At 50.7% G+C, this 26,385-nt stretch overlaps 1 protein-coding gene across 1 annotated transcript in view; it reads right to left on the bottom strand.

Moving 5' to 3' along the window:
• Positions 1-26,385, bottom strand: part of RBM44 (RNA binding motif protein 44) — a 44,890-nt gene that overhangs the window by 6,893 nt on the left and 11,612 nt on the right. Inside the window, exons 14-16 of the mRNA XM_076340591.1 lie at positions 24,949-24,962; positions 23,646-23,860; positions 4,407-4,545 (exon numbers count right to left, since the gene is read on the bottom strand). Coding sequence (XP_076196706.1) covers positions 4,407-4,545; positions 23,646-23,860; positions 24,949-24,962 — 368 coding nt within the window. The remainder of the gene's footprint in view (positions 1-4,406; positions 4,546-23,645; positions 23,861-24,948; positions 24,963-26,385) is intronic.

The raw sequence follows: 26,385 nt of genomic DNA, 5'->3' as shown, positions 1-26,385 counted from the left end.
CACCAGGGTGCTTGGTCTAAATTGCTCTCAGGCCAAGGATCCACAGGGCAAGGCCACGGGGGGCCTGGAGAGACCAGCTTGCAGCATGTGAGCAGGTAGGTGGGCAGCTGACCCAGCAGGCACAGGCACGCACGGCTCCAGCAGGAGCACCCGAGGCCACACCGGATCGCTCGTCTTTTGGGGAGGAAGAGAGGGAAAGAAACCAGACGACCCAAGGGAAAACACCTCTCAAAGCAGTCCTTCTCCCTTCCCAGGAGACAGTGTTCATGGCCAACTTCTGGAACTAACTGTTTTATTAAAAACCACCTGGCATCCCATTCTTGAAGCGTGTAACGGCTCACACAATTTCCCCTGGTACACGATTTAACGTATCAAAACCCATCAACTTTCCCCAAATAAGCATGACTAAGAAAGCCAGCAGAGCTCAACGGTGTTGGACAAACCTTCTCAGAGAGTTGGTGCTTGTTCACATGGTCCAAGCCCAACCTTCAGCAAACACTCCTGGTCCAGAGAGACCCCTCTGTTTGTTACATCTGAACGCAGCGGTACCAGCAATGAAAGAGCTTGGTTAATACTTCTGAGGGTAAGATGGGAGGATAATCTGCAGCCTATAAATAGGACCAGTAAACCACAATTACAAACTCTGCTGAGACAATTCATTTATCCAGATGTTCCCATCATGTCATTCTCAATTGAGCAGTAAATGATGGGCCTAATGGGCATTTCTCCGCTAAATGCCACATATGAGAAATCACAGCTCCAAACCCGATGCTGCTGATGGTACGGGACCTGTCAGAGGCAAAACCTTCAGATATTTCTCATTCTCTTTTTGGACAGGTTTCAAGCATCAAAATTCCTCGGTTTGGGGGAAGATATGGAGAGGAGACGAGGCTCTAGGCAGATGTTTTATTTCCATTTCTTCATCTGACGCCTGTGGAAGTCAAGTCCTTCCCCCTAAAACCGGAGGGGTGACCAGCCAGCCTATGCCACCCCCTGCCCACTCCTGATGGAACATCTCCTAACAGTACTTTTTCTCCTAAAAGGGGTGGTGAGTCCCATGCACACCTAGGGAGCAGGGGTGTTGAGTGAGGTGGCCACCTGAAACCCATATCCTTGCAGAGCAGCTTATTTACAGCAGTAGCTGACTATTTCTACCTGATTTTCCCAATGTCCTGAGGGCACAGGAGGATCAGAGGAATGTCAACCCTTAAATAACCCGAGCCTTGTGTTTGCACGGAGCAAATGGACTCATGCAATCAAATTAAACACTGCAAGTTTATCAACATTTCCTCCAAGTGCCTCAAGGATAACAAGTTTAGTAGAAGCTATTTAGAAGAAAAACAGGACATTGGAGATAAAGAACGAGCTCTTTAATACACCTCTGCTTCCTGTGCAATGGCTTCGCCGAAGGTCTGGAGGAAGAGATGGATTGCATCTCATCAAGCTTGCAGATAGCATCGAACCAGGTCCTGCCCCTGGGACGCACTCAGCCCCTGCACGGGGACAGCCCGTGTTGGGGACAGCTCTGCTGGGATGGCCCCAGGGGTGGGAGTTCACCCCCAGCACAGACAGGAGACCCAGGGAGGTGGTTATCCCCTTCTCCTGCCACTCACCACATCTGCCTCCAAAGGTGTCGACAGAGGGGGACAGGTCCCGCGGAGACCCCCACGGTGGCCAAGGGAAGGAGCAACAGCAGGAGCCCTAGACATTTTTGAGGACCAGATGAGGTTTCTCAAAACCAGGAAACCTCCCACAGTCATTCCACTCTCTTTTCTTCCCCTCCATTTTGTCACCAATAAAGGGGAAGGAAAACCCAAGCTGTCCTTTTCAAAATCTATCTATCTATATATACATACACACATATATAGAGATTTTAGTTTGTCACAGAAGAAAGGGGCATGAAGCAGGAAATCAACCAAATCTTTCTTACAAAAAGTGTAATTTTTGTGCAAAACGCTCATGGCATACGGCAACATCTGCTCGCCATTTCCAACTGACCTCAATCCCCGCCTTGTGTCGCAAGAGCTCATTTTTGTCTGCCACTTCGTTTTCCCGGAGAAAGGCCACGGCACAACAACGCTGTACGATGCGGAAAGCCAGCTGAGAGTGGAGAACGGGTTTTTATTTTCTCTTTTCAGGCCCTCACACCAATACACAGACACCCCTGACTGGTCTTTGCAACTTTAATCAAAACCATCTCACCAGGAGAATGATTTACGCCATGGTGGTACTGAAAAATTCAGCTCTGCTGATTATAAATAGGAAAGAGCTAATCCAAAGAAAGCATCATGCAGGTGGTTCACAATAAAAAAAAAAAAAAAAACCAAAAGAAATGCCAAAAAAGCCCCCACAGAACAGCATGTTCCCCATATGCAACATCCCTGCTCTCCCTGATGCTGCTGCATTAAGTAGGGTTCCCTTATCACCCTCATTATCCCCCCAAGGATGCTGCCGAGCGCTCCACCAGGAAAGCAGACCGCATCTCCAGTTCTCCTAAGTCATAAATCACCACTAATTCCCTGACACTGATTACAAACAGGAGGCTTAGCAGAAGACTGCCATGCCGTACCACGCCAGCCTCTCCCTCTAGTTGCTAAGAAAAATCAACACACAACTTTTGGAAGCAGCGGGCGAGCCAGCAGGTCCGGTGGGACAGTGTGGGATTTTCTCATAGGGTCTGAGAGCATCTCAGTGGATTGTGGGGTTTTCAAGCTGAGTTTGGGCATTTTGGACTGTCTGGAGAACCTAAGTGCTGAGAAAAAAGAAAAAGCTCATGGGAAATATGTCCATCAAGCAGTGAGTCACCAGAAGAGCCGTGACGGGGATCTCAATCTACTGCCTTATTAACACATCAATACCCAGCATGTAGCAGACAGTGAGAAGAGTGGTCTCCTGTTGAAGCTCTGCCACTGGGGTGTGTGGTTTTTCATACGTACATAACTGTATTGAGCAAGACTGCCATCCTAATTTCCAAACACTGCTTAGGTTGGCCTCCTTGAAAGCCCATTTAATCACAGAATGGTTGAGGTTGGAGAGGACCTCTGGAGGTCCACCTCATCTTGCCCAAACGCCCCTGCTCAAGCAGGGCCACCTAGAGCTGGTTGCTCATGACCATGTCCAGATGACTTTTGAATATCTCCAAGGATAGAGACTCCACAACCTCCCTGGGTGACCTGTGCCAGTGCTCGGTCACCCTCACAGTGAAAAAGTGTTTCCTGATGTTCAGAGGGAACCTCCCATGCTTCAATTTGTGCCCATTGCCTCCGGTCCTGCCACTGGGCACCACCGAGAAGAGCCTGGCTCTGTCCTCTTTGCACCCTCCCTTCAGGTATTTATATACCTTAGTAAGATCCCCCTGAGCCTTCTCTTCTCCAGGCTGAACAGCCCCAGCTCTCTCAGCCTTTCCTCATAGGAGACATACTCCAGTCCCTTCATCATCTTCATGGCCCTTTATTGGACTCTCTCCAGTATGTCCATGCCTCTCTTGCACTGGGGAGCCCAGAACTAGACCCAGCACTCCATGGGTGGCCTCACCAGTGCTGAGTAGAGGGAAGGATCACCTGCTGGAAACACTCCTCCTAATGCAGCCCCAGATACCATTCACCTTCTTGCTGCAAGGGCACATTGCTGGCTCATGTTCAACTCAGTGTCCACCAGGACCCCCAGGGCCTTTTCTGAAAAGCTGCTTTCCAGCTGGATGGTCCTCAGCATGTCCTGGTGCATGGAGTTGTTCCTCCCCAGGTGCAAGACTTTGCACTTCTCCTTGTTGAACTTCACAAGGTTCCCATCAGCCCATTTCTCCAGCCTGTCGAGGTCCCTCTGGACAGCAGCATGACCCTCTGGTGTGTCACTCACTCCTCCCAGCCTGGTACCATCTGCAAACTTGCTGAGGTTACACTCTGCCCCATCACCCAGACCATTAATGAAGAGGTTAAGCAGGACTGGACCCAGCATTGACCCCGGGGTACACCGCTAGTTGCTGGCCTCCAACTATTCTTTGTCCAATGATCACCACCCTCCAGGCCTGGCTATTCAGCCAGTTTTCAGCCCACCTCACTGTCTGCTCATCCAGCCCACACTTCGTCAGCTTGTCTGTGAGGATCTTATGGGAGACGGTGTCAAAAGCCTCACTGAAGTCCAGGTAGACAACATCCACTGCTCTCCCCTCCAAACTCACCTCGTGGCCCCTCCACAAGTGACTGGGACAGGGAAGACCCTTCAGCTGGACCCAGCAGGGACGGAGCCAGGGCAGCATCAGCACTTGCAAAGTGGAGTGAAATGGCACATTTGTTCCCCCCCATGAAATAAAACCCACCACTGACCTCCTTACATCCCAAAATCAAAGATGGGTGCAGGCAGTCCTGGGACGCCGGGAAGGGAGGGGCGAGCAGAGGGACCTCACTTACCCCACAGTCTCATCCCAGTCGCACCAGAGCCGCTGCCCAATGCCCTCCATGCTGAGCTGGAACTGCTTCAGGCAGTAGTGCTGGATCATCCAGCCGTAGTCCGCCTCCTGGCACGCCGTCGCCGCGATGAAGTGATGGGCTGGAAGACAGGCAAGGGTTAGGCTCTGCCACGGCGGGTCATGGCCCAATGACAACCCCTTGCTCCTCACCGTGCAGGCCCCCTGCAGCTTTTCACGCAGAGGGCATCTGCCAAAGCAAAGCTGGACATCAAAGCAAGCCCACTCTCAACCAGCTTCTTCAAAAGCTCCTTCTCAGGGTTTTATTTCCCTCTTCACATCCCTCTGACCCTGCAGCATCATCCTCCATTACCTCCCAAGTGCCCGATGCTAGATAAATCAATTATTCAAAATATGCCAGGTAAGTCATAAATAAGTAAGGACGCAGATTTATTCTCTGATGATGATTTGACACATGTCTTTGGACTTTAAATTCCAGTTTTTTGGTTTACAAAAAGAGTAAGGGTGTAGGGGAAGTTGGGGAATAACCCCACGGCTCCCAGCCGGATCCCTGCTGCTGCTGAGCAAAGGACCCCTTAAAAATTATCTGCACGGTGCCACACTTGGAAACAAATATCCATCTCCGATGGAACGCAGGGACAAGTGCAGTGAAATTAATCTCTGGCTGCACGGTGCTGATTTAATTCACCTCTGGGTATGCGTCCCTGCTACACAGTGCCTTCTGGTTTGGGACCAGAGAAGGAAGAGATGCTGCTTACTTCTCTACAAGTTTGTGCACAATTAGTGCAATGCTGCTAGCAAGTGGAAAGGGAAAAGGACAGTAATGCTACAAAGGGAAGAGGGAGCAGGCTCGAAGAAAAAAAACCTTCAGAGGAATGATTTACTGAGCCTGCCTATAAATAATATCTTTCCCTTGGTCCCAAAGTGCCAGCTAGTGCCTTTGCAGCTCCTGGAGTACATCGCAGGCAGGCATCGCATACCAGCTCTATTTTTTGCTATGCGTGAATAACTCTGCGCAAAAGAGTGGGGCTTTATTTTTATCTTACTTTTTAACAAAACAGAATTTAGCTACTTATTTAGCGGTCTGCATATGAAAGCCATGGGACATCACCAGTGGCTCCTGCCCGGGGGTTGCCCTCCTTGATCAGTCCCTCCACAGCCCCCAAATCCTCGGAGTGCTTAGGTACCAGCATCCTATGGCAACGGGTGGGAACTCAGGACCCGCTAGGGGATTTGGGTGGCGAGGGGCCCCCAGACCCTTGGGCGAGGTTTCTGGATGGCTGCAGGGCTCCCACACTGCCTCCCATCATGGCAGCCGCTTTGGTCCGGCTCAAGATAAGACAATGTGAGTTATCAAGCCAAGGGTAGGGAGTTAAGGAGCATTAAACCCTCACCGTTGCAATAATAAAACCGAGTTTATCATAATCTAAAGCTCTCCCCAACTGATACCACCCAGGGGCTCACCCTACAGCACCTGCGCAACACAACCTCAGCCAGAGACAAGCCCTGCTCTGAAATGGGAAGGTTTGGGATGCTGAAGCAAAGCGCCAAGTGAGGAAGAGGAGGAGGAGGAGGAGGCAAGGTGCAATAATTTCACGTGAGACCTGGACTGCAAATCTCAGTCTGGGCAGGCTCAAGGATGATTGGTGGCTGGGAGTCTTTTCTCCCCTTCCCATCCCTTCAAATCTGGATGAATCAAGTGAACAAGTGACATGGCTGAGCGAGCACCAGCATCCAAGGGAGGTTCAGGTGCCACCCTGAGGGGTCACCCCTCGGTGAAGACCATGCACTGGACTGCGAAGGACAAGTGCCCTGCAAACATTACGCCCATCACGCGGCCGGACAAACAACTTGCAGAGAAAACACCACCAGCGAACACGTCGAGAGCAAAGCAGGAGAGAGCTGCATAAGGGAAGCAAGGAGAGCAGGGGAGGCGAACAGATTAAAAAGCAGCTGGATGAGCAGCTGAGGGGATTGAGGAGCAAAGGAGGAAATGGAGCCAGGCAGAAATGAGCGAGACACGCAAAGCGTGGAGAGAAATTGAGGAAGACAAAACCGCTTTAAGAAATTCAACAGCGATACAGCACAAGAAGAAAGAGAAGCAGAAGTTAACTGAGCATGGCCAGGCTGCCCTTCGTCTGGCTTCACTCCTCCCCACTCCCGATTAGCACGGATGGGCCTAGAGACAAGTCATCATTTGTACCACAAAAACAACTATCCTTAGAGATGCCCAAACATTTCCTGACGACCGCGCAGCTGCTCCTGCAGAAAGGACCTAGAGGAAAACACCTTAACAGGCAGCTCCACCTTGGATGGAGAGAGGAGGAACACTAAATAAACCATGAGGATGAAGCAACTGAGAACTGCAAACTGGCTGCAACACCTGCTTGAGTAGCTGCAAGTCACATATCTGGTAGTCAGCATGAAAATGAGCCTTACTATTAAAAGAAAAAAACAACCCAAACCAAGTGAAAACAAAAAACGCAGGGAGCTTTAAGCACTTGCCAATCAATGCAGCTCAAAGACACTGCTGGGTTGGACGTGGCCGTGGGCTGAGTACAGGTATGGGCAGCCAGGAAACAGCCAGTGCACGGGCTTTGTCATCCCTGAGCACATGACTCGTATGCTTGCACTTTGTTCCTGCCTCTTGTCTCTGCTCTGAAGGTCCTTCGCAGGCACGTCACCGCCTTTCTTTCCCCCCTGGCAGCTCTTCACAGTGTTCTCCAGGAGCTCTGCCTTCCCCATAAGGACTTGCCTTCTGCAGCGGTGAGCACTGCAGATGCCAACAGCCAAGGCTTGGCTTGGTAACCCCAAGGAGCAGTGCAGAGACTGTGCTCCTGGAAGATGTCTCTCCCACCGCATCTCCCATACCTACACATGGGGTCTGTCTGCAAATCCTTTTCCCTGGGGGACTGGGGAAACCAGACCCATCAGCCAGTGACCAAGACATTTCATGAGGACAATTGATTTTTATCATCGTGAAGGACTCTTCTGTTTTATACATCAGAGGCAAAGAGCATCCAAGAGGAGCAAGGCTCAACAGAGCCCATTGTGTAAATGCTGCAAGGATGGAGCTGGGCACAGCGAGACCAAAAAGCTGTTTTGTTTTCAGCTTGCCGGGGAGAATTTGCTTTAGCTTTAAATGCACATTTTAAGGTCAAAGCGAGGAGAAGCTCCTGCCACATTTCCACGTGGTCCCCACCTAAACCCATGGATACTTCCCTGCTGCTTCCCGGATTTCCCCCAAACCCACATTTATCAACACGTCAGGCTGGGACAGGCTCAGGGTTTGTAACAACAGGGAAAAAAAGCAGGAAGGGATTTTTGTATCTCCTGGCTCTCATTCCAGAAGGTTTTCCTTCCCCCCTCAGCCCTGCTGACAGAGGCGGTGTAAGTCAGCTGCAGTGAGCTGTAAATAACTGAGCTCCAGAGCGGTCACATCTCTGTACTTAGCAGCATCCATTTGTGAAGGATATAAGGAGCTGCTGAATAAATGAGCTCCAAAAACTGACTATACCGAGGCTGAGCTGCCTCCAACAGCTCCCTTCTCGCGTGCTCCCGGCACTCCCGTTCCCTTGGGAAAAATGGCATTGGGAGCTGTGGGAACGCAGTGGTCCCCTGGGAACATCCCACCGGAGCCATGCGGTACCTCCAAAGCCCCACTTGGTCTTTAGGTGCCGCCTAGACACGGACCAGGGGGTTATCTCTGTCTTCCCATGTCTCTCCAGCCTGTGCATCCATATAGGTGATACCACTGTGAGCCGTCCAAAATTCATCCTTGCAGCATGTCTGCGCACTGCCTTCTGTGTGCAAAGACGCCTTCTGCTGGAAAGAGGCACCATCCAATGTGGTGTTTATCTCAGCATGAGGACCTGCGCAACTGTTGATGAACGCCCTTCCCTGACGAGAAGAGCGCTGATTGCCTGGTAAAAGACGTAACTTTAAGAATCCTTAATTTGCCTCCTCACAGGGAATACCCGGAAAGCGGTGGTGAGGAATTGATTGGAGGGAAGGCTTTTTCAGGCATCCCAGATCCTCTTGATTGCCCTGGGATAGATGTACTGGAGAGTCCCAGCAAACATCTACCAGGGTTCAGCTTACTGATGGTTAGCTGCAAAAAACCGAAGTCGCTCATGTATTTCAGCAGAAAAACATTGCTGGCCCTGAATTGTTACAAAGATTTCGGGAAAATAACTGGACTTTCTTCCATTGCACTTCTTATAGCTAGAGTCTGGGCCAAGAGCTCTGGGCTCACAGCTCCAGAAAACAACTTGGTGAACACCACCTCCTCCTTCTCCTCCTGCCACTGCTGCAGAGCCTGCACACTTGCCACGGTGACGGTTCACCAGCAGAAAGCCCTGAGCTTTCTCTGCAAGACAACTTTTGCTTTTCACATCACCATCCCCTCTGCATAATTCTTTGGTCTCCGGCCATTTTCTCCTCAGCTTTCTGGGACTTCTTGGGCTCGTCTTGCTGGGACGTGCAGCCAACCCCAGGGGGAGGCAGAGGCAGGGAGGACTGCGAAGCCTGAGAACAGATGAGCATTTCAGGCTGGCATGGCACAGGAGGTCAAAGCAATGCCAGCGCTGACAGACCCAGTTCCCAGGCATCATGACGGAGCCTGTCAGCATTTTTTGCAAGCCTTGCCACCCTGGCCCTCTGCCATTCGACCTCTGGATGCTGCCCACGATGCGTGCGCACTGGGAATATATGGAAAGTTTGGGGCAGTGAGTCCCAAGTAAGGCAGTCTCATTTTTAGGGAGATCCTACCAACGTGGACTCACACGCTGTGTTCTTCTGGGCTTGCTGGGTTTCTCCAGACACAGCCAGGGCAGCCCCTAGCCACCGGTCACGTGGCTCCTGCAGATGAAGGCTCCTCACCCAGAGCCTGGACTGTACCCCCTGTTTGCAGTTTCATCCAAGAAGGAAGCTCTTGATGGAGGCTCTTATATAGGATGGGAACTGGAGACACCCTAATTTGTGAACCCTTTCAGTGGCAGCCACTGACTGCTGTTGGAGGGGCTGCCAGACCCACCCAGCACGGCTGTAGCTCACTGCTATTCAGCAAATGGGGGAGCTTGACTCCCCCAAGCCCACGTCACCCCTTGATGGTGCTAGATGAAGGATGAAACTATTTGACTACGTATGCAGAGTAGTCATCAGACCATCCTGGCTACAGCTGGACCAGCAGGGGTTTTTTGGTGGAAACCATTCAGGGCTTCATAGCAAAAAGCAGAAAATAGCCAGTTATTAATCTAAAAGCTTAGAGGTCTCATTAAACCCCAGAAGATCGCAGATAATTGCAAAGTGACACTCACAGCAGGGCTGGCAATGGACAAGCCACACATAGCTAAACCCGAGCACCAGCAAAGCTCTGGCCTCAAAGAACAAACATCCCAGTATCTTCTCCTGGGCTTCTCCCAAATGCTGTGACCCGCCCTGTGAAATAATTAGCTCTCTCAACAAGACCAAGATGAAAACAGACTGTTTTCCCCTCCTTTTCTGTGTGGTTGTTTGCTCTGTTTTATTGAGAACAAGCCTCATGGTTTGGACCCAGTTGCAAAATAAAACCCAACAAGAGCTGGAAATCTGGAGCTCATTTCCTGAGTATGCATCAAGCCGTGCCTTTGCCATGTCCCCATCCAGCAGGATGAATCCTGCCCCGGCAGGTACCAACCCAGGAAGATTAAACCAGGGAAAGCCCAGCTGGACAGCTGTGCTGCATGCTGCCAAATCAGGCAGTTGCCAGCTGGGACCGATGCTGGGAAGGAGACGGTCGCTTGTGGCTAAACCCAAACCTGATTTTGTCCCACTCTCTTGTGGCCAACATCCCCCGGCCACCTTGGACTCGCAGTCATCCCTGCCAGGACACACCACTCACCCTGGTGACAAAAACGATGTGCAGTGACCACAGCCCTGTGTCCCTGCTGGAGGTACCGCATGGCTCTGGGAGAGCGGGTTTTGAGTGGGGGGATTTTGCAGGCACAGCCCTGGGAAGCCTTGAAAGCCGCTCCGTACATGGGGAACACACGTTAATTAGCTTCACGCTGCCTAATTTTGTTTTTCAACCCTTCCCTTCATGTTGGGACCCACATCTACAAACAGACCAGCTGAGCCGGTCCTCACCAAGTGCTTTTCTCAGCATCTTCACTTTGACTCAGCAGAGCTGTCACGTCCGGTGCTCATTAGTAGCTCAAAGTAATTAAGCTCAAGTTTTCATCTTAAGCCTGGTGAGCATGTGGTACCCCCCCGCATCGGGGCTTGGGCACCCTTGGAAGCATCCCAGGGTCACATCCGAGCGAGTCCCCTCCCAGCACTCTGGTGCTCTGCCCGAATTGAAGCACGAAGCCAAGGGAAGGATCAGGCCTAGTCCAAAACTTCTCATCCAAAACACTTGTGGGAGGGCAGGGAGAGGACATGGGGGGCAGGAGGCAGAAGATGAGCATAAAAAACATCCTGGTTTGTGGCCAAAAAATGGAAAATTTGTGGGAGGTGTTTTCTTTGTTGATTCAAAGCCCACAAACCAGCCCAGCTGGAGGCAGCAGATGGTTTCGCAGGGGATGGAGCAAGTGCTCGCAGGACTGAAAATAAACCCACCATCCCCAGCAGTGCTTGCATGTAAAGGGCTGGGCTGGGCTTTGGCTGGCACCCACAAACTGTCGACGTGGGAATTGGCGGTGTCACTGCAAACCTGCCCCGGGGACCTCCCTGACCGCCTGCCGGTGCCCGTCCACACCTTCTCCTAAGCCTGATTTTGCCCTCCCCAAACAGAGCCAGATTAGGCATGGGGGGCATTTCCAGCCTGCTGCTTCGTACATAGCCTCTGGCCCCCATGGTGGTATTAGAGTCAGATGTTTTCTCCAAAAAGCAGGCTGAACCCCAATGGAGGTACAAGCCTGGCGCTGGGGACCAACCTCCTCTGCAGCTCACCCATCCAAGGAGCACCTTCCACACCAGGCTCTGAAGACCCCTATGGGGTACAGCTCTGGATAGGGCTTAAAAACCAAACCACTGCATAACCTAGCAGGAAGCTCAGGTCTTGCGCAAGAAACCTCATGCCAAGAAACACGAGAGAGAGGGGAAGTCACCCACACCAGTTGGGGAGAAGCAGGAAGAAAGGCACAACTGCCCCTTCCAGCACTCGCAGCCCCATAACCCCCAGGAAGGGTCTGGCACCCTCTGCTTAAAAATATACCTCCTGCCAGGGCTGCTTTGGGCAGCTGCCAGCTCAGCAAAGGCTTCAGAGCTTGCAAACACTCCCTTGGTTCACCAGATAAAAATGAAGCTGGCACTTAGCAAACCTGTGACCCCTTTCGGCTGGAGCTGGGGGACAGAAAAATGAAGATGTTGGTGTTGGGGAACGACAGGGTGGCTGGCTCAACGCTATTTATTTCTCTATCAGAAAGGAGGGAGCCATCTGATAACACGTCTGCTTGCTGACAGCCTGGGATGCACCCCCCGCAGTCAAACGAAACCTCCGAGCCCTGGCAGGACTATTTCTGTCCTGGTTTTGCATGGGGAATGTATTTTTAAAGCCTCTCCTCCCCGCCTGGCTGGGTCAGGCCAGGGGCACTGGCACCCGCCCTGAGCTGCTGGGATCCGGCAGCGGCTCCTGGGGCTGTCGGGCCTGTGCAGCAGCTTGGGAATGGCGAGATGGATGGAGGTGTCCAAATCCTGCAGGTGATCGTGGGGGAGACAGAGACCTATCCCCTTCTCAAGCAGCCTGCCCAAGCCCCAACATCAGCACAGAATTATCCCATCCCATCCCCATCCCTTCCCGTGAAGGCTGAGCCTGACTTCTCCCCAGGCAGCTCCTCTGGTGCCCTCCTCCCTTCCGAGTTTGACAATATTTCATCTCCAGCATCTTTCCTTCTCACTACCAGCCCACTGCAGGGGAACGGCTGTGGAGGCTTTCAGTATCTCCGTGGTGATTTCCAAGCCTTAGAGGAGCGTTACTTTACAGCTCAGGACACCTTTTCCTCCCAAGACCAGCAAATGTAGTGGGAGGAGAGCACAGGGCATGGGGCTCTGCCCCCTGCCCTCCCCAGGCACAGCGCCCCTGTCCGTGGCACTCTCCTGCCCCGAGTACCACCTTTTAACACAAGGCACCTCCCTTTCCTCAACTGCAGGTGAGGACCATCATCTTGGCCTCTTCTGTAAAGCACTTGGAAATGCAGAAAAGCCATCATTGTTATGTGGGCAGAAAAGGAGCCCACAGCCACCTACCCACCAGGCCTGCAGGTGACAGAGCTACCCTGCCGCCACTTCTGACCAAATAAATTTGGCCAAGGAAAATGGATGATATGTAGCACTTCAAGCATCTCAAAAACTTTATTTATTAATGCATGATTGGATAAGCTGCTGCTGCTTTCACCACAGCGCAGCACCAGGCTCCCCATATCCAGTTTAGAGACCTCAAAAATATGTGGAGGTGTTCAAAGTTCTCGCAGAGATGCTCCTATTTCCCGATCGCTGTAGGGATGCAGGTGCTTGGCAGGCAGTGGGCGAGCCCATGGGAGGAGCCTGGTCCCCTCACCAGCAACCTGTAGGCACACAGCCAGAGTCAGGCTCAGGGACGTCAGGACAAGGAGGGCCACTCATTGGCCACCCAAAGCAGTCACCAACCATCTTGTTTAATGTGAGAAGGGTATTTCTCATCCCAGCAGCATTAATTCAGAGAGCTGCTCTGTCCCAAACCCACTCCCTGATGCTTCTGGAGTATCCTCGGGTCCTAAAACCAGGCAGTGTCTGCCTCCCCTGCCTGCTGCATGCTTGTTCACTTGGCGTGTTGCGACACTGTCCCTTAATCCACAGGATTTTCCTTCCCAACATAGCCATTCGGGATGTAAATTAAGAGGGAATTCATGGGATTCAGGGGTTTTCACATACTGAAAGGGAGCGGGGATTTTTCAACACGCCGCTGAGTCACCGCGCAGCGAGTATTTCAAAGGCTGAGCAGATGCTGGGAGGTGGGGGGAACATCTGCCCGTCTCCCAGCACCTGGGAAGGCTGATCCCAGGATGTCTTGGACACACTGCCACTGCTCGCTTTGGAGAAGAGAAGGAGCATCCTCCCCTCCCTGCCTCCCCTCTGCCCTGGGGGGCTGCAGATGGAGCAGCAGAAGAAACAACCCGGCTCCTACTTGAACGGAGGGGTCTGTAAGCATGGCACGGACATGGTTACAAAGCACGGCTGGAGCTCCTCAGCAAGGTCTGCAGATGGAGGGCTCACCCCATATTTTACCTGTCCAACAGCTTCACTGCCATGAAGCCACAAAAGCTGTCAAAGGACTCGAGGACTTGAGAAACTTGGATGGGAGAGAAGTCACTCAGGCTGGGGGGGGGGGGAAACCTCGCAGCAGGGGAAAAAATGTTAAGTGAAAAGAGACAGGGCTAGGAAAGCTCAATTATAGGAAAACAGATATTCCCCTGAAAAACACGCATGTGGTTATGGCTTTGCTTGTGCCGCTTCGGGGAGCGAGCTGCAGGTGCTGCAGTCCCAGGGCAGAGCATCACCGTGGGCCTCACCCTGGGCTCCTCAGGTCTGTGTGCTGCATCCCTCCATCCGGGCTTGCTCACGAAACAGCCTCCCCCAACCCTGAATAAATACTTGCCAGCTAATTCCATTAAATCCCAGCGAAATGAGACCACCATGGCAGGAGATGCCATGGCATAAATGCCGTGCCAGGGGCGTAAGCTGCGGCAAGGGTAAGTGTAAAACCTTGCTAGCTTGGAAGACAGCAGATACCTGAATGCAGAATCGGTAGAGAAAGTCAGTCCCTCCTCAGCCAGGCTGGGGACAGTCCCCTGTTAGGGACCTGGCCACACGGAAAGCTCGGGTGGCAGATGCCCTCCACAGAGGCCAAAGGCTTCCACATCTTTGGGAACGAAGCACAACATGGGATGGGTCTGAAGAGCACGCTGCGGTCCTGCCAGCGCCATCCCACCGCTGCTTCCAGAGGAGCGTCCCCAGAAGTCCCATTTCTGTGGGACCATGGCCCGGATGAGCGTGGGAGCCAGTGCGAGGGCTGTGCCTTGCTGAAGGCAGCGTGATGATGCTCCAGAAACACTTCTGGGGATAAATATCACCAGGCATGAAGACTTATTTATGGTAAAAGGTAGTAACAGGAGAAGGTCAAACGGAAACAAGAGGATCACGAATAAGCATCGGCTCCAGCTCAGCTGCACACCGGCAGCCAGACGCGGCTGTCGGCACAAACGCCAGCCCAGCGACCGCAGCAGCCCCGTACCAGCACGCTGCATTTCCTGGCCCCCTCCTTGTACCTGCAAACAGGGCACGCAGCACCAAAGCACTAGCATTTCTGCCCATCCCTACCTATTTTCTTGGCATCCCGATGATCTTTCGATGAAAGAGTCTACGACTCGCTCGGAAGCAATACCGGGCACCATGTTTTTATCAAAGCACGTTGCACCTGAGCGCTGCAATTGCTTTCCTCCGGCCGTGGCGAGGTGAGCGGAGCAGTTCCGGTCCCTGCTCGCTGGAGCCAGCACCCAGACCCTGCCGCCCCATCTCAGCTCTGCGGCACCACAAGGACCGGGGCTGCAGTATGCTCCACTGCACCCATCAATCAGCTCCACAGCTAGGTCCCTAATTAGGGCCGCTTTGTGAGCGGCAGGCTAATGAAGCCAGCCGGTACACGGGTCAGGAGTCCTTTGCCCTCATCTCTCTTCCCAGTGCAACACCTCCTCGCCGCATCCCAGCTCTCGCTGCCTGCCAAAGGGACCACACAATAACGGAGTTTTCCCTGCCCTTCCCCCCAGGGACGTGCGCCTGCCCTGCCTGCCACGGCAGCTGCTTTCCCACAGGACGAGGGACCCAGCCTGAAGCGCCTTTCAGAGATGCCTGGGGGGTCCTGCAGCCAGAGACGGGGTCCCCCGCACCCGGGGCGGTAGCTCTGCAGGGAGGAAAACAATTTGGGAGACTGAAATGACAACCACTACGGCCTTCAGCCTGCCCACGTGGGATTGCACCTGCCCACCTCTGCCGATAACACCACCCGCCTCCTGCCCGGTATCGGTGTGGCAGAGCTCTGCATGCAGTCCCCTCTGCCCATGGGTGACCTGTGCCGCCCTGTCCCTCCTCCCTCCAACTCACAGGCCAGCCCAAGCGGGAACCCCGACCATCAATTAACAAAAATACCATCAAATCCGCTAGTTGAAAGTGTCCTGCCTCATCAGCTTAATAAGGCATTTGCTTAAAAAAAAAAAAAAAAAAAAAAAAGCCCCCAAACAGGCATTGCTTTCAGGCAGCTGGCTCCTACCTCAACTTCAACAAATAATTCACTGGCAGTTATTTTTATGCAGTTTATTTTATGCCCTCTTGTAATGCTTGGGATAACTATAAAATGATAGCAAAAACTCAAACAACCCCATCCTAGCAAAAAATTAAATGACTACAAATCATCAAAGTATCAGCTCGATGGATAAATCACTACGTTCCTTCGCAGGCACAACAGGATGCCAAAATTAAAACCTCAGATATCCTTTTGGGTTTCATGACTATGTTCAGCTGTATGCAAAATATCTCATTAGTGCTGGCTGGAAAAAAAAAAAAGCTATCTATTTATTTTGCTCTATGTCATAAAATGAAGGGGAATAACCCCTGGAGCAGGGTCCCACTGAATGAAGTCCCCCTTTTCTACACTGAGTTAATAAATCAGATTAAAGGCATTTAGGTTCTGCGTGGAAAGGACAACTCCAGTTCTTCTAAATATCAAAGTGATTAGTTTTCTGAGGATTTGAGAGATTTAAGAAACATGGAAATGCTTTGGGATGGTGTAAGGCTTCCAAAGCACTCAATTACTGCAAGATACAGCGACTCACAAAAGTATCAAGCGATTGCCTCAGCAAGCCCACAGAAAACGGTTTCCCCAGCCCCTCCTGCTGGATCCCTGCCATGCTCAGGAGATGCTCGAGTAGCACAGATACTGCTGCACTATGTTATTCCTCTTCCAAGTTCAATATTCTATGGAGCACCTCAGAAAGCAGCTTTCCTGCACCTACAGCACAACAGCTGACCCCTCCCCAAACGAAGGATAATTTAACATCGTTCTGATACAGGTTTCCACATAACGGCTCTTCTAAGATGCAGAATATTTGATTAAAATTAGAATGCAAAATAAACTTCGCAACACATCGCCCAGTGCAGGACAGTCCTGCTTAGCTGGGTCACAAGGGATTCACTTTTTGCCATATAGTATTGCTGTTAAATAATATTAACAACTAAATACACTGAAATAGGCTGTTCAAAGAGCCAGGACCCTGGTCCAGTTTCTCTCCTCGCCTCAGTTTCCCAGATGTATCAGCACGAGTTATGGTATGTCCTCATCATCCATTAGTGGCTGCCAAACACATTTCCAGGAACGGGACTTATCTTACATGTCCCTAGACTTGATTCTGCATAGGGCAGAATGACAAATACTTTTCTTTCCCCCAACAAATTCATTTAGTAAGTAAAATCAAACCAAAACCAGCTGAGAAGGGAGGAAGGAGAATGGGAATCAAAACCCAGGCATGCTGAAAACCAACTGCTGGCTGACTGCAAATCAGGAGAGGGAAAAATCTGCCATGAGCAGTTAGTTATAAAGATAATTATATCCCTAATGAACAGCGGAGCCTTTTTAAAAATAATCCACCTTGATTAAATTAATGGAGGAAAAGCACAGGTTTTAGACGTGCACTGGAGATGCGGGATGGTACAGCCCTGACTTCACTGGCTTCACCCGTTCCTAGTTCAAATCGGGTCTGACCATTATCACCATCAAATACCTGCTCGCTGACCTGGACGAGCTGAACCAGCGATCCCCATTTAATTCTGCGCGCCCATCTTTTGCAAACAGCCCGTGCAGTTGGCAGCAGCTTCCAGGGGCTGAAGGGATGCCACCCCCGGACACCAGCTGCCTCTTCTCCTGCCTACCAGGGGAGGACAGTGGTTTCCAGCATCATCATCCTGGCACCTTAACCTGGCATTAGACCCGTGCTTTAGAATTATTTTTAAAACATCAACAAAGCATGGGATGCCAAAAGAGGCCACATGTCGGCTGGGCTGGTCTTGTTGCAGAAAGCCACAGAGAAACGAGCAGCCACCACACTCAAGATCTCAAGAACGTGCTAAAGGCAAACGTGCTCTTCTCCCCCCGCCCCCAGACTATTTTTTCCTTCAGCTATTTCAGTTGATTGAGGCTATAATAAGAACAGGGAAACTAACACCAAGGTTAAAAGTGCCCGGCATCATTTTGGAGACAACACGCTTCGATCCTGTTGGTTCAGGTTTCAACGGGTTTGTGTGCGTTAAACGCGGATTATTCTGGTATGTGGGACTATGAACCATTTTACTGAACTACCTTTGAGAGAAAAAAAATCGGTTCCCAGGCAAATGTTATTCACTCAAACAGATTGTCTATGAAGAAGCACATAATAAATAAATATAAAGGCAGCCTTACTGCCTTGTTGGTGCATTCATCACAGGCTGCAAAGAACAGCAGCTTGACTAAATACTTTTAATATACAGTTTCCAGACTAAAATCTGTTGCTGAGCCACGTGAGCTGCCCGGGAATAATTTATTTTCCTTTTTAACAGAGGCTTCTCGATGCAGTTTTCTTTCCTTCCAGCTGAATAATGCACAGAGATGGCACTTGTCTGCAACTCACCCACAGAGAGTGCTGCCGTTTTCCCAACAAACGTTACCTAAAGGATATGGGGAAGCCCAGACAGATCGCATCCCGCCCTCAGTTGAAATCCAGCACTGCCGGAGGTTTTCACCCAGGCTGCTGCCCAATTCCCGGTGCAGAGCCCCGCTGGGATGCTTTCCTGAGGTGTCAGGCTGTGGTTTTAAATCCTGAAAAGCTCAAGTTGTAGAAGTGCAGAGACAAGGGACTGAAACCATTAAGCAGGTTCATTACTGGATTTGCTGATTAAAAGCAGCGAGCTCATAGGCAGCTTCCACAGCAGCACCACGGCACAGCAACGGCACGCCGCGCTCAGGATTCTCCGGTACTCATCTATCCACAGCGGGAATGTGCCCAGCAAACCCTAGCCATGATTTTCTTTTAGAAGAGAAAAAGGTATTTAGCTATTTGACCAAGTCGAAACATGCTGCATATCCCCTATATAAGCAGTTTTTAATGCTCCTCTCCCCTGAACCCAGTGCTGCCCTGTGGTGTTTTCAGTCCTCGCTCAGTGCGCAGTCCGTGCCGGCAAGGGCTGCGACCACAACCATTGCTTTGGGGCCAATACTTCCACCAAACGTGCCCACTAATACCGACAGAGCCAGGCTTCGGAGCCGGTTAGGGAGGCAGAAGGAACTTGCTAGCACAGAGCAATAACTCCAGATTTCCACCCGCAGGTTTCCAAGACCTCCCTCAACCCTGTAATGACCCGATATTGATTTCCAGCCCTTTGAAAACATGAAGGATGCCAACCCCTTTTTTAGTGATTATGAGGTCTCTAATTTCATTCCAGGCCATGGCATTTATATTTTCATTATCCACAACCTCCAGGGTCATTACAAATACGAGATTACAGTGTCGGTGCTTAACGGCTGTTTAATTCAACAGCATTTCAGAGTTAATAAATGCAATTCAATTTCTCAAAGCCAAGTGGCTTCCTGACCGGAGAACACAGCCTGCATCCAGCCAACCAAACCCATATGCCACTGGTTTCTATAGGAATAGAGCTGGCACATATGGCAGCGGTATGCGAAATTACACGGTGGCAGTAATTTCTTTTGCACTACTCACATGCTTTTCTTTTAATGCATAGGAAGCCTCGAGTCCTCTCTATCTCAGAGATGCTCTGAAAGGGAGGAGGAATGTTTTACTTTATTGTCAGGGATTTATAACACGACATGCTCTAAATATTCAGGAGGATTTTCCCAGAGACGTGGTAGCCTTCAATTAGTCTTTAAAGCAAGACTAAGTATTTTTCTAAAAGAGGTGCTCGAGCTCAAATAACACGCAGGTATTACTGAGTGTGTTTTGGGGTGAAGGAAGACACAAATAATCCTAACGCACCACAAAATTTTGTGGTAGCAGTGCAGCTGCCTGTCTCGCAAAGCCGCTCCTGCTGACAGGCAGAGGTTTCCCTTTCTTGTTACTCTCAGTGTTAATCTTTTCTTATTACTATTATTTCTGAGTCCAGGAAATTCAAGTGATCAGCCGACTACAGCCTGCAAAGCACGGACTGACGGTATTAAGGTGTAAGATGTAATGGTTTAAGGATTTACAGGGCAAAGGGAATATACGGGTACCCAGGTATGTACAGAAAACCCAAAGCATCTCCTCTCACTGCCACCTCCTTTCCTGGAGGCATCTTGGACCAAAGTCCAGGCATCAAAATCATGATGTTTATATGTGGAGTTAAGACAATTTAAACTACTCCGAAGAACTCCAAAGGTTTTAAGGTGCTACCTTTTCTCCCGACTCCAGGGGTCCCAACAGCCAAACAGAGGATACAAAGGCACTTGTAATTTCCTATTTTCCAGGAGAGATCATAAATAATGCCAATAAATAGTTTGTTTTTTAAGAAAGCATTATTTTCTGTAGAATATGCAAACATAATGCTGTACAGCACATACTGAAGATGCAGGGAGTCAATATGACATTAATGTTTTACTGGCCTTATTTGCAATTCCCTCTTATCTCTTTCAATAATACAGCTATCTAAACCCGAAAGAAATCAAAGCAGCATAGCACAGCACTGCGTGCCAGCAGAAACAGGCACAGGAAGCGACAGCAAACGCTGGCATGGGGAACGTCTGTCCCCAGGGGATCTCCAGCCACCTGCTAGCACATTTGTGAGAGGCACCGCAGCTCCGCAAGCAACAGCAGCGAGCATCACCCGACTCTTCTCACGCCAGACAGCATCCCTGGGTATGCACACGGGGGCATGGGAGGGATGCTACTGGCATATCCCTGCACCACCTCCAGCAAGCGGTGCAGCTGAGGTGCCATCAGTGTGGGCCCATCTCTCTGCAAACCTGCGTGGAGTTTAGCAGAACTAACAGGGTTTGCCTGTAACTCTCAGCTGCACGACCTTGACCTGGCTCGCGAGCCATAATCCTGCTTCATCCATCATCACCAGCAATAACAAGTCTCCTTGTGAAACCCAGCCCTCAGGTAACCAACCCTTTAAACACTGAAGTAAGCCTACAGAGCAGAGCATGGTGCTAATCATCACCACTCCCGGTAACGATGAACAAGAGCATGGCTCATTCCCTCCTCTCTGAGCAGCTTCTGCCAGGAACCGCAGCCAAAAACCAGAAAAAGCCTAATTTTACCTCTAATGGAAGTGGTTACCTTGGGATACAGCTGGACCTCGGGCCTGCTGAATGAGACTGGGGTTACTTTTAGGCAGTCAACATCCTGGCCATCACTGCTTTTTAAGGACTCTGCAGCCGTTTGCAAAGTTGCTTAAAGCTTGAGCTTTAAGAGAAAGGCTTGAGCTTTAGGAGAAAGGCTTTTCTTGCATAGGAGGAAAGCTCAGGTGATGCTTCCAGGATCTGAACCCCGGCTTCTGTACAGCCAGGGGGTTACGGTAGCAGGGAGAGAGTCTGTGTCATCCTCTCGTGGCCCAGACCGCATGCAAATTTGGGAGTCAACAGCTCTGAGCTGCCAGGGGAAAGCTCTCCAGTCAGGCAGTACGGCTCTCACAGCTTTAGGCCAGGGGCTCGGTCCCCACCACCAAGAAGTCCTGCAGAGGCTGTGGTCTCAAGGCAGGGAGGATGCTCCCAGCCAGCGGCAGAAGTTGCTGCACTCTGACTTGAAGCAGAAATGACCAACTCAACAAAGGCACACCAAAGCACTGTCAGCCTCAACCTTGCTCCCCTGTTTTATTCTGGATGCCATCTAGGCATCTCAAATAGTATCTATTTATTTTGAAACAGAAAGACGGCCTCCCCAGACCACTTCTGCATCCTGCTGTGGGCTGCAATGGCAGACCGCAGCTAAATGCAGCAAGGAGCTGGAGCAGGACCAGGCTTGGCGAAAGCCCCTGAGCTCAGGGTGAGCTGCCTACAGAGGCAGACACATCTCCAGAACTACAGATCTGGGGCGGAGAGCATCAAAAGCCACCACCCAACATTCATCATTCACAAAGCTCTCAATAATTTGCAAGGGAAGGTGCTTTAGTGACAAAGGCGGCTGTCCCGAGAGCATGTCCCAAGGCAGCGGCAGGGCTCACGAGCCGGCAGTAAAAATGCCAACACGCAGCCGTAAAATTCGTCTTCCCTACCTGCTGCCTGTCCAAAGAGACTGCAACGGTGCATGGCATGATTTACAGGGAGAGAGATGATGCTCCCCAAGTAAGCATTAACACCTGGTGTTGAGCAGAGGCACTCCGGGTTTGTCTGCTACCTCAGTGCTCATGTTAGCAAGATCCTGGCACGTCTATTAGCTGAGCTTTTTTCCCCCTTTTCTCTTTCCCTTTTTTTAAAATACTTCTTTTCATTTTAAAACAACCTGCTTCCTCAGAAGTATCAGCAACCTCAAAATTCACAACTCCACTGTGACTTCTGGGCTCTCTCAGTTGTCACCTGCAATTTCAGTGCAGCCCTGCCTGTGTGCAGGGCTGTAAAGCAGAAAGACACAAACAGGTTTTGTTGGTTTTTTGTTGTTTTTTTTTTTTAATAGTGAAGAACATGCTAAAAAAAAAAAAAAATTGCAGGAGGAGGATGCAGCGAAAGGCAAACGCATCCACCACTTGACACCACGATTTAGCTGTCATCTATCCCAGCTAAGTGGCTTGCACAGAGGCAGACGTCCTGCTGCAACCGAGCCTACTGGAGATGGAAAAGAGCAGCCTGGAGTATCACCAACTCCTGCTCTCTTCACTTGCAAAAGTTACAGTGCCCAAACCAAGAGAAGGAAGGGGCAGGAAAAGGGGAAAAGGACTGGCAAGACAGAGCAGAGATAAATCCTAACTAAGCAGGAATTAGTGCTCCCTGGCAGCAGCATCAGCCACAGGTTTCTGCGCGGGACTGCTCCCTCCTCAGCCAGGGACCCGGAGTCTTTCCCCGCAACCGAGCACAGAGAATGTGCTTCGTCTAATGGCACAGCCTTCTCCTCCCCGTGAATAACCGCTAGCTAAGAGCAGTAAATAGTTAATTATGTGGTACAGGTAAGACCATTACATGCAGCACAGCTCAATGCATTATTCACCAGGGTTTAGAGGAGAAAACCGGCAAGAGAAGGAAGGGGAGGAAAGAGAAATCCACGCTTCCCCAAAGAGCACTTTGATTTCACGGAAGATCAGCATTAGGATGAGGGTACGCGGTTTCCCTTTTAGGTAACCTTAAATAAACGTGCTTCTTCTTATACCAAGTACCGATATGTGATCCTTCTGAGCTTTTTGCTGCGGATACACAGGTTACAAGCACTGCACAAGTCTCTACCTGTTGCATCTGAAATGCTAGGGGCATCAAAGAAACCAGGGCACGCTGCGCCCCATGAAAATAATCAGGCAATGCAAGAATTTCCAACCCGATTTTAAGTTGATCATCTGCTAAACCCAGAACATCCAACCGCAGCTTAGAAATGCTTGCTTGAACGAGCACTTCTGGCTGCATCCTCTCCCTAAGGCTCAGAAATAGGAAAACAGAGACTCCTAAAGCAGTCTCTCAGTAATTAATTTCTACTTTTGAAACAAATAGCAGAGGACATCTTCCAGCACGAACATGCTTTAGTAAATCTCACCTACCAAATAGGAAATCCCACACAAAACAGGCTGTGTCCAATAGCATCATCATCTGACATATTTAAGGGCCAAGTTAGACATTTTATTATTTTCTAGTGCTTCGGAACAATTTCTCCTTTTAATTTGCACCTGCTTTCTGTGTTGCCAGCAAAGCCCAGCTGGAGACTTCGCAGGTTTTAGGGATAAACAGGTCAGCAGGTGCTGGTAAAGTCAGGGAGGAGGCCGGTGCTACACACCCGTTCTCAGCGTAGAGGCAGCGCACGCCTCCCGGGCCCGCCGGTGCTCCCTCCGGCCCCGCTCAGGAAGGAAGAGGACTTCCCGCAACCGCCCCGCAGCCACCACCGCCACGGCCGGGCTGCTTCGGGGCTTCCTGGGGAGCTTCTCCCGCTGTCACCGCCCCGCATGAACGCTGCCAACGGTACCAGCGCGCTTCTCAAGTTCTGCCCGGCGCCGCCCGCTGCAGCGCCAACCGGGGAAGTTTGCTCCCGGGGGTCCGAGGGCGCGCACTTACCCAGCACGAAGCAGAGGAATCGCCGCGGGAGCAGGGCCATCTCCGCCGCCGCGCTCTGCCCCGCGCACCCAACCCGCCTGCGGGGCGCTGCCTCCCCGGCCGCTGCGGGCTGCCGGCGGCCCATGGGAGGGAGCGGGGCGGCGGGGTGGGATCCTCCCCCCGCGCCCGTCGCAGCTCCGCTCCGCGGGGCCTGGGGGGGCTCCGCGCTGGCAGCCCTGCGCGGAGGGGCGGGCCCAGCCCGGCACAGCGCCCCGGCCTCGGCCGCCCCAGCGCCGCGGGAGTCCGCTCCGCCGCCGGCTGCGCCTCATCCGGTGCGCCCCTGCGCCGGCTCCGGGGTGCTTCGCTTCTCGCCGGGATTGCTTGTCCACAGCCTTTTTATTTTTCCGTAGAAGGCACGACCGAAGGCAGGTAATCTTTCTGATGACTTCAGCAGGCTTCAGCTGAGACTGTTACGCCTGGGTAAGACAGCGTTATCTCCATCTCCTCCTCGTGGAATGGGCAGGTGGGTGCCCACAGACACGGGAAAGGGAACAGAAACGGTTCAGAAGGAAAGCACTGAGAAACCCTTTTTCCTTACGCATTTTCCTTAGCCCTCCTTCTATCTCCACCGAAGGCACTTCTCTCTAGCCTAAGGCTAAAAACCGTACCTTCCCTTTCTTTTTACAGTGTTGAATGTGAACATTGGGAATGTAATGCAATTTTAGGAGGAAAATAAATGTAATGTTTTGGTTTTTACTGAGTGGAAGATCATTACTGAGCTAGTACAGCTCCACCTGCAGCTGATAACTGAATTCATGCCTGAACATGAGAGTGCCTGCTTGGGCTCTTCAGGAGCACATTTGGGATTAGGATATGCCATTAGGAGCGCATCATCCCAGTAAGCGAGGGCTCCAGCTGCAGGGAGGTCACCATCCCACAAATTGGTTCTCTCACATTTTAAGTTAGCTCTTCATTTCAAAGGGAGAAGAACAAGAAACAGGAAAAGAATGAACAACACAGTGTGCTAACTTTAGTATTTCCTATCGTACCCGTTTCTGCTTCCCCAACAGAAACAAAACAGCTTGCATGCCAGAAAGCCAGTTCTATCCTGAACTATTAATAACACCTGACTAATTACAGAATCAAGTCTGGGGAACAAAAAGGGCAGCATTTGCTATTAGTAATGTAGTAGAGCAAAGCCTACGCCTGCTTTCATCCTGATACGAACAGGGAAAAAACCAAAGTTGAGGCCTCACCTGCAGCTTCAGGACCAAGTTTACAGTACTGGCTGTCAAAGACAAGGCTGGGGCTCTGAAAGCGTTACCTACAGTGGTTCTGCTAAGAGGAGAGGGAACAGATGAGATCTGAAAAGAGCAGAACACCGGCACAACTTTTTGAAGAAGGCATTTTAACCTTTATTCACAGGTAAGGCAGGCTGCTATTTTCAGCAGCAAATGCAGCCGGGATCTAGAACAAAGTACGACAAAGAGACAGATACGGACAACAGCAATGCACGGTCTTGTCGTATAATATCATAGCATGAGCCTGTCCGTGTCAATCAAGGATAATTCTCCTCACCCCCTGACCAGACACATACACCTAAGCTGCCTTTCCTTTGTTTACCAGAAGAGGATTTAAAATCTAGACCTCTTCTGTACAGTAATGACACACGCAAACATGAAAAACTGGATACTCCCAGCTTTCCTCCTCCCCCCTGTGTCAACCCAAACCAAAAATCTCAGGGAGTGTGTGCTTCCCACTATACCAGGCCGTGGGACACAAAAAGAGGATTTAGAAGCCCATCCTCTGCTTGCAGCATCAGAAGTGGAATATGACACAACAAAATGCCATGTTCTGGGGGGAAAAAAAAAAAAAATCTAGGCTTCATCCTGAAGGAAACATTTGGCCATATCACTGCTCTGCAGTCTACAATCGCTTCTGAGTCAAAAATGGACACGAGATGATTCTGCTCCCAAGCAAGCGCTGCTGCTGCAGCGTGGGATTATATAGCCACGTCCACCAGCGCTGAAGCCTGGTTTTCTAAAACGAAGCCCTCGCTGCCTCCCCCACACCCCCCTGGTATTCAAAGGATACATGGAATTTCTACAGACCATTCAGAATCAGATTATCTGGAAAGCACAAGTGTGTTGGCTATTTATTAAGATCTACCACAGACCCACCACACCCAAAATTAAGTGGCACACAAGAACTGGGGGTTGTGTGCTTCAGCCTAGAAAAGCCCTGCCAGTATTAGAGAAGTCTTGCTTCACCGAAGTGTGATCTTTCTACCTTAGAGAAACCTGCTGAAATGCTTGAACCAACTACGGGGAACAACAAAACTGGGAAGAATCATTTAATATCTGCATAAACAGAAAGACACCTCAAACTGACCTTCAGGTTACATTCTCTTAGATAAGACTGCATATCATACAGTGATGCTACATGAGTTTTCATTAAGATCTGCTGAAATAAACAAGAAATACAGTATGATCCAGGAACGAGCTGGGGTATAGAACTTGCAAAAATCTTCCAGAGGGAGATGATCAATTCTTCGTAATCGGAAAGCCATCTACTTAAAAAAAAAAAAAAAAACCAACACAAAAAAAAGCAGCAGGTAAATTTTGCATGTACACACTCAAACTGAAATAAAAGGAACATCAGCAGTTTTAATACCCGAGAAAGCAAAATTATTATAGCTTCTAGTGGTTATGTACTGCAGAAGTACACAGAAGAGTGAGGTTTCCTAGCTTCAAGAACCACA

This window comes from Aptenodytes patagonicus, chromosome 6 (genome assembly GCF_965638725.1).
Source record: "Aptenodytes patagonicus chromosome 6, bAptPat1.pri.cur, whole genome shotgun sequence".
Taxonomy (NCBI): domain Eukaryota; kingdom Metazoa; phylum Chordata; class Aves; order Sphenisciformes; family Spheniscidae; genus Aptenodytes; species Aptenodytes patagonicus.
The sequence above is the reverse complement of the archived record's forward strand: the minus strand, read 5'-3'. Positions and strand labels throughout refer to the sequence as shown.